Source organism: Corvus moneduloides, chromosome 5 (assembly GCF_009650955.1).
Source record: "Corvus moneduloides isolate bCorMon1 chromosome 5, bCorMon1.pri, whole genome shotgun sequence".
Classification (NCBI taxonomy): domain Eukaryota; kingdom Metazoa; phylum Chordata; class Aves; order Passeriformes; family Corvidae; genus Corvus; species Corvus moneduloides.
The window spans coordinates 62,783,585-62,796,492 of NC_045480.1; the positions used below are offsets into that span (position 1 = coordinate 62,783,585).

Genomic DNA, 12,908 nt, shown 5'->3' on the forward strand with positions numbered 1-12,908 from the left:
ACATAAGTAATATTCAAACACTCTCAGTGACAAAATTTATTTTCAAAAAGTGGAATATAAATCTCTGAAACTGGACTTACTTTGGACTGACCAGAGTTTCTGCTCCTTCTTGGGTTTTAGGGTTCAGGAGTTTTAACTAGTGTAGCCAGTTCCTGCTCCAGGATTTGCATGTGTTACTTTTGTGTTGATAAAGGAGCAAGAAGAGACAGGAGTTGTGCAGAGCAGGAGATTAAGGGGAGCGGAACAAGCAAGCTTCAAGTTTTACCCTGTAGCATAAGTGACTTCTGGAGATAGCAGAAGGTCCCTGGTTTTAGACTTAGTAATGCACTGCAGAGTCTCTATACCCACTTCATACAGAAAGGAGCAAGCTTTTAAATCCTGCTGTGTGGGTTAGGCCAGCTCATAGGAGTTAGAGTGAGCCTCAAGGAACTAATGTACATTCTTGCCTGCCTGTGAAAACAGATTAAAAACGAGATGCTATTATGTTGACATCACCCATTCCAGATCTAACATGTGCCAACTTACATCTGATAGATGAATATTTTACTTTTATTTTTTAAATGGCTGTTCCAGCTTCTAAGACCTGATTCCTACCTAAAATGAAGCTGTGTTCCTGAAAGTCAAGCAGGCACCTAATGGAAGTCTGCTCTGACCAAGCCAAAGCAGAGTGGTGTCCACAAGTTTCGACTGAGTTTCACTTCTGCATTTGCAATTTCAATTGCTGTGGGTAGTGAAAACCTACTTGGACAAGTCAGTCTCACATGGCCCTTGGGTGGGAATGACCAGTGGCATGACCTGCTGGGACTATTAATGAGAATACAGAAAATGGAGAATGGGAGAAGGCTGGGGATCCCAGCTGCTGTACCTTCTCTGTTTGAGAGGTTAAACCAGTGAACTTTCCGATAGGGACCAGAGAAGGCAAGCTGACAACTCCTCACCCTTTCTCCTTTCCAACCAACTAAGAGTGCCAAAAAGTGATCACACATTGTGCTTCATGGGAGGGTCAGCAGGACACTTGTTTGTGGTCTCTGTGTGCCATGCTGTGGTTATGGATGTTTGGCATGCGTTTATGTAGAATCATAGAATTGTTTGGGTTGGAAAAGATCTTAAAGATCATCTCGTTCCTATCCCCTGCCATGGGCAGGGACACCTTCCACTAGACCAGGTTATTCAGAGCCCCATCCAACCTGGCCTTGAACATCTCCAGGGGTGGGGCATCCACAGCTTCTCTGGGCAGCCTGGTTTTGTGCCTCACCATCCTCACAGGAAAGAACTTCCTCCTAATAGCTAATCTAAGCCTACTTTCTTTTAGCTGGAATCCATTGCTTCCTGTCCTGTTAATCCAGGCTCTTGTAAAAAGCCTCTCTCTGTCTTCCTTGCAAGATCCCTTCAGGTACTGGAAGGCTGTGATTCCCAAAGCCTTCTCTTTTCCAGGCTGAACAATCTCAATTCTCTCAGCCTTTCCTCATAGGAGAGGTACTCCAGCCCTCTGATCACCTTGGTGGCCTCCTCTGGATTCAGCGAGACAGGTCCATGACCTTCCTGTGCTGGATCCCCAGAGCTGGATGCAGCACTGCAGGTGGGATCTCACCAGAGAAAAGCAGAGGGGCAGAATCCCCTCCCTCCCCTGCTGCCCACAGGGCTTTTGGATGAGGACATGTTTGGCTTTCTGGCCTGAGTGCTCACGGCTGGGTCATGTCCAGCCTCTCCTCCACCAGCACCCCCAAGTCCTTTTGGGTAGGACTGCTCTCCATGTGCTCATCTTCCAGCCTGGATTGATACTGGAGGTTGCTCTGACCCAGGTGCAGCACCTTGCACTTGGACTTGTTAAACCTCATGAGATTCCCATGGGCCCATTTCTCAACCTTGTCCAAGTTTTCAGCCTGGACTGACTATTAACATACCAACAAGGTTCAGCTACATCTGCTCACTAAGATGTTGCAGAAGACAGTTTGTGATGGTCAGAGCCATCAGATCTCTGCATGGTTCAGAAACTTTGTGATGTTTACCTCCTGTGAACCATCATCCATTTCTGGGGTCCCCAGTACAAAAAAAAGTCAAGGACTTGTTAGAGCAGGTGCAGAGGCCACAAAAATGATCAGAGGGCTGGAGACAGGCTGAAAGAGTCAGAGCTCTTCATGAAGATTGAAGAAGAGAAGGCTCCAGGGGAGACTGTATAGCACCTTCCAGTACCTAAAGGGGGCTTATAGGAAAGAGGGAGAAAGTCTTTTTATGTGTTGTGACAATACAAGGGGCTACAGTCCTAAACTGAAAGAGGGTATGTTTAGATGGGGTATAAGGAAAACATTCTTTATGGCTAGGGTGGTGAGTCACTGGCACAGGTTGCCCAGGAAAGGTGTAGATGCTGCATCCAGTGTTCCTGACCAGGCTGGATGGGGCTCTGAGCAACCTGGTCTAGTGGACGGAGTCCCTGTCCACGGCAGGGGGGGTCAGAACAAGATGATCTTTACAGGCGTCTTTGAACCCAACCATTCCATGTTTCTGTGATCATATCCAGTGGCCTGTGTCTATCACCGTGCAGTGGGAACTACAGGCTGCAAGGGTGGAAGCCTTGGACTCAACAAGCAGCCTTATCTCAACTTCTGCAGAAATGACCACGCCAGCCCCATGCCACCGATTATTCTCAGCTGCTGCCAGCACTACTTTTGGTAGTGCTGCCATAGCATAAAACAAGAGATTCTAGAGCCTGTATTATTACAGGGATGAATTGCAAACCCTGTCAGTAGAAAGATCACAAATTTATTTTCTCAAAATGATTTCTTCTTTACTGAAGTATAGTGTGCCTTTCAGAGAAACAGCTGCCAATAAATCCATTTGCACACAATATATTGTGGTTTTACATTGTTTTGCTGAACATCTGCTGTGGACAAAAATAAAAATACTTAGGTTTTTTTATAGCTTTCCAGGGCATTTTGAACTTTTAATTAGTACTCCTGTGGAAACCATAAATCCCTCATGAGTTTTGGTGGTTTTAAGCCAGCTGAGTGAAGACTTAATCACTTCTAGCTTTAGAAGGCATTAATATAGTTAATGTAACATTTTTCTTTTATAGAACTGAAAGCACTTGATGGAAGAGGTAAGCACATTATCCTCTCAAATTTTAAGGTATGAGATCTGGGATACAGAAAAGTTAAATGTTCTTCCAAACTCATATAATAATTCTGTGGTAGCACCAAGAGTACAACCCAGAGAGTCTCATTTTAGTTCTTTGCTTTGTTCCTTGCCATTATGCTTCATTGCTGCATTAATTACTGTGGCATGTTTGTGTCATTGTATCAAACTACGATGCACTATAGAGACAAAGAAAATAATTACATTTAAAGAAGTAGTTTGCTATCATTCAAAGATCAAGAAACTCCAAAATTATATTACAGTTATTTAATTCCTTGGTATATGTTATGTCCCAGGTGTAGTAAACTGGAAAATTGTGGTTGAAATACAGTATTTAAGGGCTTTATCTAATTATGTGATAAAAGATCCATAACTTATAGTACATTAAAAGCCTTGCAAACACAACAGAAAGAGGCAGAATTATGACGGTTGAAATGTAACCAGAATCTATCTTAAGAAGGTCAGTTTTGGTCAAAATAGTTTAATTAGAATGATATGGAAAGGCTAAGAGTTGAAATAAAGTTTGCCAGAAACAGCTAAGAAATCAATCAGTTTCAGATTTGAGTCCATTTTTGTCACTCTGAGATGAGATTCATCGCATACTGTGCAGAAATCCCTGAATTACTGGTGGTTGAGCCTTCAAATCTATGTAACAGCATGAGTGGAATTACGAGTTTTGGTCTAGCAACAGTGTATGTGACATAAGGTGACTGTTAATTTAAGGATTACTCATTTAAATATGGATAAAAAATCTGGACCCATACCCTCAACTACATAATGAAATTGTCTTATGGAACATAGTTTGTCTCTCCTTGATTTAAATAATCCTTCACTCCCTTTTACTTTCTTTCCAGACACACTGTGAAAAGGAGAAGTCAAAGTTACGTATCCGTGCTAAACCATCTCTCTTTCAGCATATGGGAGTTTATTCATCATTGGCTGGGAAGATACAGAATTTGAAAGTAAGAATAAGAAATTAATGCTGTATTAAATTATATGCTTGTGTTCTGACTTTTCTCAAAGGAGTTTCAAGGACCACATCTTTGGCATTAGATGGCATTTCCATATCCAAATATGTTGTTTTACAGATTTGGTAGAGAATATTGATCTGGCATCTAAGCTGCAGATGGGGCACACTGCTCCTCCACAAACACCTTTGAATCTCTCATCTGAACAGGAGCATTTCATGGCATATAGGAACCCTCCTCACAACACAAGGTTTCAGATGCTCTGCTCCATGATGGTTTGTTTTGGCTGAGCAGGTCGCATTCCCAATATGAGGGACAATTAGGAAAGAAGGTATATTGGTGGGACAAAGGTGTGCCTAATGTGATGGCCACAGATTTTTAGGGAGAGTTTGCGGGGCAAACCACATATCTGATAAGGACAAGAGAAATGATGAACCAGACTTCAGGAATCTCCTGATGGTGCCATCTAGACTAGTGACAAGATTTCTCAATTGGATCAGGCTAGAGATTGACGTAGCCTTTAGCAGAGCCCAGGAATCACATGTTCTGGCAGAAGGCATCCTAGACAACTATGAAATAGCCTCCTGTGAAGATTTTTATTTTTACATCTTGGCAGTTAAGAAACAATCAGTACACCTCTGTCTACAAATTGTAACATTGAGTCCCAGTGATTACACTGGAATTAATATTCTATATCTATTAAAAATAGATTGTATATTTTTTGACACTGAGGTGATTATTTTCTGGAATAGCTTCCTATAGTAATTATAGATATCAATGCACTTTTTTTCCATTGTATGAGTGAAATTATATTTCTTTATATCAACAGGATAAAGATTTTAGAAAAAATCTGCTACTTAAAGCACATAATAATCCACCTGCAAAACTGGATACAAGCCTAAGAATATACCACCAATATACCTTGGAAAAAGTTTATAAAGGACAAGACTGTTTTTGGGCTTCAGCTCCAGTGGCAGGTGACTACATCAGGTTCACATTTTTAAATCCACTAGAAGTTGAAAAGTAAGTATTACATGGTATGGAACATGGGAGCCTACATATATCCACTTTGGAAATGCTTGAGTCTGTTCGAAATTATCAGTGCTCAACTGTTTTCATAAACCCTTTTACTGACAAAAAATCCATTATTTGCTATTTATCTTATCTTCCTTTTGAACTCCCCTCCTGAAAATACATTTCTTCCTTGGTAATCAGAGAGCTTCTTAATTTTTTTCCTTTGATTTCTTCAGGTAAATATTTTACACTCTCTGATGATAATTCTCAAAGGAATTTAACTGATTAATTTCATCAATGGAGTCAGTGAAAGCTTTATTTGTGTAGTTGCCAACAGGAAGGCTGTTTGCATGATGTCAAGTCTGTATCTCCACCTAGTGAGCTGCAGTGAATGACAGTTGTTACAATAAACACTGGTGTTCTGTATTAATCAACTAGTTTATGCTTTATGAAACTTGGGTAGCCTGTAGTTTTGCATGTTCCTGTTACTGGGAAGCTGCTATGGATGAAGCTGACTTACAAATGGTATTGTCTAATGGCTGGTCCCAGCCCTGTCACATTGCTAGTCTGTGAAAATGTATGGTTAATCCTATAATATTTGGTGGTTTTAGGCCTTGAATATTTGATATCAGAGGAGAGAGTTTGATGCTTGAAATTCTCTTAGTTCTTTTTGGATCTAAACCCCTAAGAACTATTAATGCCAGAAATTTAAAACCAAACAGGGATTTTTATTCTTAAATGGTTTTGACTGGATTCTTGTTTTGCCAATGCTCTTGCTTATTGGCTATAAAGGAAATTGTTTGGAAGCACCTGAGTTGACCAGTATTGATAAAAAAGGGGAATTCTCCTGGCATGTAGTATATGGCTTAGTAGAAACAGAAATTTTTGCTGCCATTCACCTTCCAGAAGCCCATTCCACTTCAGTCTGACAATTATAGGAACAGATGAGAGGGCAGATCTTCCTTAGCTATTTAAACATGGGAAGGTAATTTATTTGGAACTTGAGCACTAAAAAAGGGGAACACTTGCATTTGTGGTTCCAGAGAAAGATGATTTAAATATTTGTTCTGTTTAAAATAAAAAGACTCTATTATGGTTTGGTTTACAGTTTGAAGGCCTATTTCTGTTCTCTATAGTCCAAAAATATGTAAAGAAAATGTATCTGAAACTTTCCTTCAAAACTGGAAAGAATTACTTCCCTAGAACTCTTCTAACGTATAAAATACCTGCAATAATACACCTTTATCATCAGGTACTTGTTCAGAAGTGGAAACATGGAGCACCCTGGTGATAAACTGTTTAACACTACTGTGGAAGTGTTGCCAGCTGATGTAAGTCTTTCATTTCCAACCGTATTTCATTTTCAGAATTATATTCAGCATAAAATGTCATACCCTAGAAAATACTTCTTGAAATTTTATTGCTTTATTTTTCACAGGAAATGCTAATAAAAGAATTGGTTGATAATGGAAGTAAATTAAACTACCCAGCAACCAAAGACGGGTATCTAAAAATAGGTAAATTGTTTATTGTGACTTCAAAACCAGAAATTTTGTTCCTACATATAAAGTGTTTCTGCCCTTAAGGATTTCATTAACTCTGTGATAAATTCAACATTCCAAGGTGAACTAGTAAGGAAAAGAAACCCTTTGCATTACTGCATAGTGTTATGGTGTTTGCCAATGACTCTCCTATTTTGGTTTAAGTATGACCAGTGGCAAAAGCCAAGACATCTAATTAGAAGGAAAACTAATTACAGTCTCTGTAAAAGGTTTTCCTGGCAAGATTTTGGTAGCTGGGGTGGAGGGCTGGGGGTGGTGGGGGAACTACAGGTGTGGCTTCTGTGAGAAGCTGCCAGAAGCTTCCCCTTATGTCCAGTGGAGCCAGTGGCAGCCAGCTCCAGGATGGACCTACATCTGCCCAAGGCTGAATCCATCAGCGACGGGAGTAGTGCCTTGCGGGATAAAATATTTTATAAAGGGGGCGTAAAACCTCTGTGTAACAGCAATTGAAGCTGGAGAGAGGAGGGAGAATACATGAGAGAAAAAACTCTGCAGACACCAAGGTCAGTGAAGAAGGAGGGGGAAGATGCCATGCTGACTCCCCTGAGGAGGAAGGAGCAACAGAGACAATATATGATGAACTGACCACGATCCCCATTCCCTGCCCCCCTGCACCCCTGGGGGTAAGGAGGTAGAGAAAATCAAGAGTAAAGTTTAGCCCAAGAAGAAGGAAGGGTTGGGGAAAGGTGTTCTTAGATTTGGTTTTATTTCTCATTACCCTACTCTTACAAATAATTTTTTTTTTTTTTCCCCAAGTCAAGTCTGGCTTGCCCATGACAGTAATTTGTGACTGATTGATCTCTCCTTGTCCTTACTTCAACCCATGAGTCTTTTTCAAAAGACTTTTTTTTCCTTAATATATTCCTGGATCTAATTTATAGTTCGTAATATAAAGCTTTTCACAAGTTTGCTTGGAAGTATATTTCATTCTAATAAATGTTCGTATGGGTCTTGTGGGTTTTTTTTATTTAGGGGCTTTTGAAAATGGCATTGCAGAAGGCAGCATTAATCGGTCAGTAGGAAGAATACAGGCTATTCGTTTATCAGTCAGTTCTGATTCTCCAGTCTGGGCAATACTGAGTGAGGTAAGCATGTCAATAAAAGCATTTTTATTATTCATTATGAAATGAGTTTTGGTTTTTCCAATCATATAGTATTGTTAATCATTAATTTTATTTAATTTTGAATGGAATTTTGTGTGGAAAAACTCACACAAGTGAAGAATTATATTAATTCTTTTCAGGAGATAAATTTACTTCATTGAAAGTGCTGGAAATGCTCAAATGGGATGATTCTCCAGTTTTGCAGTGCTGTAACTGTAGTTGCTAGGACTTGGATTTTGACAAACAAAGCTTTTTTTCAGTCACCATCTTGGATATTAATTACATTATGTCAACATTTTCAGATGAACCTGTGATTTTTTAATTCTTCCAAGTTTTTCCCAAGTGTTTGAATGTCTATAAGTCCGTAAATAGAAAATACTTAGCAGAAGTCACTAAAGAGAATTACTACATCCTTAAACCCTAGCCATAGCTGGAAGATGGGAAAAAACTAATGTCTTAGGCAAAGCTCCTGCAAGATTTTAGAAAATAACAGATTTTGGTTTTTTCCAGGTACTTATCAAGACATCTGAAAACTGAAAAAAATACATTTTTGATGTGTTACTTGTTATGTATTGTTTGAAAACAAGGCTGACTGCAACAGAAAAAAAAAGGACTGGGTCAAAGGATCAATTCCAAACCCATTTAATTATTAATACTCTGTATTAGGAAAGAGTAGAGATAACTCTTACGTCTTTATATGAAAAGGTATATGAAAAGAATGTTAGTAGTTTCTAGAAAATGTTCGTGAGTAATATGTCATATAAAAATCTCACCTTAGCTTGGCAACATTAAATAGATATTATTATAAACAATTGAAAAGGCATTACAGCCTGCCTCAGGGACTAAAGCATAAAGGTATAAAAAGTTTCACCAGAAATAAAAATACAGACATTTTTGAAAAATATTAAGGATGTGATATTCAACTCCATTAAAAACTCTGGTCGATTTTGTAGGGAAATCAGAACTGAAGGAAAAGTTGTCAATGTTCATTACAAGTATTTAAAGTACTTCATAGGAACAACTTAATGTAATGAAAATTGATCTCAAACTTAATATAAGTGTGTTTCACCCTTAATGTAGCATAAGTTATGTTAAATATTTTTTTAAATGAGAAGTGCCTACAAATTACCATTTGAATAACTTGAAACTTAAACAGGTATTGTTTGGAAGATTGTAAAACTTCTCAGTGAATTGTGCATTGAATTAATAACAGGAAATAAGGGTATTATGTGTAACTATATTTTTGTAGAAAGAAAATCTATTTAAATAAAATTTTGGATCCTATAATTAGATAATCAGTGTGTACTGATATTTCAATCCTTGTCATAAGTCAAAATTCAACATAAATTTGAAAATAAAAAGTAAACCACAGTAGTGTCATTTGAAAAGTTTTTGGGAAATGACAATCCACCCTGGACATCTACCTGTTAATGTGCAGAATTCCGGTATCACTTCCTTAGCACTTGAAGCATGACTGCACCCTCATTCCCCTGCACAGGCATTGCATCCTGACAGCAGGAAATAAGCTGCAATGTGTGGATTTGTATTGAATGGGTTACATTAACGCAGAGTTGTATTCTTAATGCCACATTTAGAATGAGATGGAATTGATTTTTTTACATTAAAACAGTTCAGAAGAGTGTTTTTTTAAAAAACAACCTCTAGTAATATTTTGATAATATTGCTTAGAGGATTATAGTTTATTTATTTTACTGTATTTATTTAGACTTTTATGTACAGGATTGTTTATGTACTGTGGTGCTATATATATGTGCATGTAGATATATATACATACATATATTGGACCAAATATTGCAGCCTTCATTAGGTTAGGAGTTTAATGCCAGTTAAGAATTAGTGCAGTAATACAGCATGCTTAGAGGTATGCTGTGGGACACCTTTATCCCTCAGCATTTACAGTGAAAACATAAAATCTTATTTTGCCATTGCTTTCACTGCAGCTGATTCACTGTTGGGAGTAGTGTCTGCATTCAGGGTGCCTTGCATTCACTTGTTACAGGGCAGTGTCACTAAGGAGGAAATTCCAGAGCAATTATTTAATACAGTGAAAACATAGAACATACTAAAGTAATAGATTTTGCTACCAAAACATCTTATTTTCACAGTGAAATGAGATTTCACTCTAGTTGAAGCGTACTTTCAAGAAGCTCATCAGAATACCTGAAATTGTATTAGGAAATGACTGGACTTAAAAAGATATATTTTTAAATGTCATTTTTCATTCTGTGCTGCCAGCTTGGTGCTTCATTAATTGTTTCAGTTTTTATATATTTTACATAACCGTTGAAATCACAGAATACCCTTCCCATCACTCTGATGTAAATGAGGTTTTAGTTGATGTTGTAAATAATCAATGCTTCACAAGAACCATTAATTCTTCCCTGTGCTTTTGCAAGCGCAGAGGTTTCTTGCACAGTCTGCAGAACCACAACTCCACTATAAAGCCAGAGGAACCTCCTAAGAGGAATTTTGTATCTGGATTTTCACTGATGAAACAATAGCTGAAAAGTGAGTATTCCAGCCCCAGGAAGTTTACATCAAGGGAGTGCAGTGGAAGAATACCTCAGCAATAGCACTTCTGTGTTATTGGCAACAACCACCGCTGGCAAGTGAATTACCTGGGTTTGTTCACAAGGAGTGGTTATGAACACGCAGCTTCCTTTCCACCCTGCAAGCAAGATCTTACCTGTGGTTTTCCATGTAATAATCCTATGCACTGAACCTTCACACACTACAGTTCCAAGACCAGATCAAAGGCTGAATAGAGGCCTTCCCATAGGAAGGCTTCCGTTCAGGTCCAGGGAATAAGGAACTTCCTCTAACTTTACAGGTGACTGGTTTTGAAGTCTAGGCATTGTGATTGTAACTTACAAAACCAAAGATGGTAAACTCTAAGTGAAAAAAATAACTCCAAAAAGAGTTTCAGATTCTCAACCAGATCACCAGGCTCACTGAATGGGAAATTTTACTTCAGTACTTTCATGTGGTTTAAAACATAAGTCTCAAAAATAAGATCTACCTCATGCTCATTGTACATGTACTTAATCAGTTTAAATGTCTGTGTGGTAAGAAAGCACAAGTTCCAATCTAGTTCTGTTACCAAAATCCTCTGAAAACATTGGGAAAAATAAGACTCCCTCAACACTTTTATTGTCTTTTTATTGTTAGGGAGTAAGGCATTACTTTATTCTTGGCCAAGAGGTGTGTGCAGCTGACAGTTTCAGCCTCTGTGCTGGCACAGATACAAAACTTTTTCACTTATTTATACATTTTTAGTAAAGAAAGGAATTTGATGCCCAAAAGATAGACTGGAAATAGTCTATGTCTGTATCTCTATAGAGCAGGTATTTGTTTATTGCAGTGCTGGTGGTGAGGGGGATTTTTCCTCCTAACTCACTCCCCCTTGTCAAGTGCTGTGGTATATTTATACAGTAAATTTTGCTTAATGTTGCTATGTCATTACAGCATCATCACATACGTGCTGGAACTAATTTACATAGCATGATCTCATGGTTATTAGATAATTCTTTGTACTGCGTGTGCACTTCCCCAGTTCGGCGGTCTTGGGGGTCTTTGATGAAGGCTTCTAAAGTCTTCTTTGCACTTGAACTTTTCAACTTCGTTTTCGAGGTATGTGCAGTTACGATGCTCTTCGGTCCGTCCGGTCTTAACTGGCCTAAATTCTTTGTTTTGTGGCTAATTGGCTTTGGCTTGCCAATTTCTCATTAGTACTACACTTATCTATCTCTAAAACTGTACACATGGTAAGTTTGTTGGGTTTTTTTTTTTCTCTTTTCCTCCATTCTGCATATAAGCAACTAGTTAACTATATACTAGCCATTGCATTGTATAAAAAGTTATTAAACTAGATGATATGGGCATCAAAAGTTATGATTCAGGCTATATAAGCATCAGATTATAGGTATAGAAGTTATGATTCAGGCTACATAAGTAAAAGCTATGATTCAGGCTATATAAGTAGAGAAGGCTATGCTTCAGGTTATACTGATAAAAAGTCATGATTTAGGTTATGTTGATGTTAAGGTTACATAGATATCTTATAACCTGAGCTATATAGGCACTTTGTTACTTTGACCTAAGTTATATAGACATCAAATCCCTCCTTTTCTTTACTCCTTTGTAAATTCTTTCACAAGTTATATTGTGGTCTCTGCGTGCATTCCTTGAAAATATGTTCTTTTTTCTATTTTGTGCCTTAACTGGTAACTTTTCCAGTCATCATAAGAAATTGTAGTCTGTTTGCAATACCACAGGAAACATTGACTGAATACACAGGTACAAAGAATGATTATTCCTAAAAGCATGAATAAGTGTTTTAGCAAATTGAAATTTGGGAGCCAAGACGTAAGTGATTCCCACAAGTGGGTTGTCCACGAAGTGTCATCTTTTGTTACTTCATGGAGTACCCTGGCATGTTGCCAGATTGTGTGTATATCTGTTGCTATTTGCCCTGATTGATCTACATACGTACAACAACTGGTATTTACTAGGGTACAAATTAATGCTCATTGGTTCCACGTTACATAATTCTCTTAATTAATTAGTATTCTACCCTCTATTGATTTCTTGCTCTTCATGCTAATTTGGTCCACATCCTTTAGTCCTTTTATCATCTTTTTCTCAGATGGGGAGTCCCCAACTTTCCAGGTGTTAATCCCCTCTCTATCTTCTGGTTACTTCAATATCCTTGAAAGGCCACAAATTTAAGATCCCAGTTGTCCAATCTTTAGTTCCCTTTGGCTCTTTATTGAAGCTTGTCAGGTTAGTTTTAACAAACTTAAGATTTCACTGATTTAAGGATCACAGTAGAGTCTGTGAAGAAAACCAGTGCTGGCTAAAAGCAGGCATTGCTTACAATTAATTAAAATAACTAATTAAAAATTAGTTAAGAACATACGACTTTCAACAGTTTAATATTAATAATGTTTTATTCAACCCATTTTGATTTTCACTGGAGCATGGTTATTCATTTCTTTGAATGATGTCTCCATTCTCGTCTTAAATCTTTTGAGGGACTTTTGAAAGAGGCAAGCCAACACTCGTCTTCAGTACAAATGGCAGATATGAACTTGGCTTTAATAATTTAT

The 12,908-nt window shown here is 38.0% G+C and overlaps 1 protein-coding gene across 1 annotated transcript in view; it reads left to right on the plus strand.

The window, feature by feature from the left end:
- The window catches only part of MGAT4D (MGAT4 family member D), a 36,548-nt gene extending 27,477 nt beyond the window's left edge, over positions 1 to 9,071 (plus strand). The window contains exons 10-15 of the mRNA XM_032110458.1: positions 3,987 to 4,094; positions 4,930 to 5,123; positions 6,367 to 6,445; positions 6,553 to 6,631; positions 7,649 to 7,761; positions 8,290 to 9,071. Of these exons, the coding sequence (XP_031966349.1) occupies positions 3,987 to 4,094; positions 4,930 to 5,123; positions 6,367 to 6,445; positions 6,553 to 6,631; positions 7,649 to 7,761; positions 8,290 to 8,316 (600 nt within the window). The 3' untranslated portion in view covers positions 8,317 to 9,071. The remainder of the gene's footprint in view (positions 1 to 3,986; positions 4,095 to 4,929; positions 5,124 to 6,366; positions 6,446 to 6,552; positions 6,632 to 7,648; positions 7,762 to 8,289) is intronic.
- Positions 9,072 to 12,908: the final 3,837 nt, after the last annotated feature.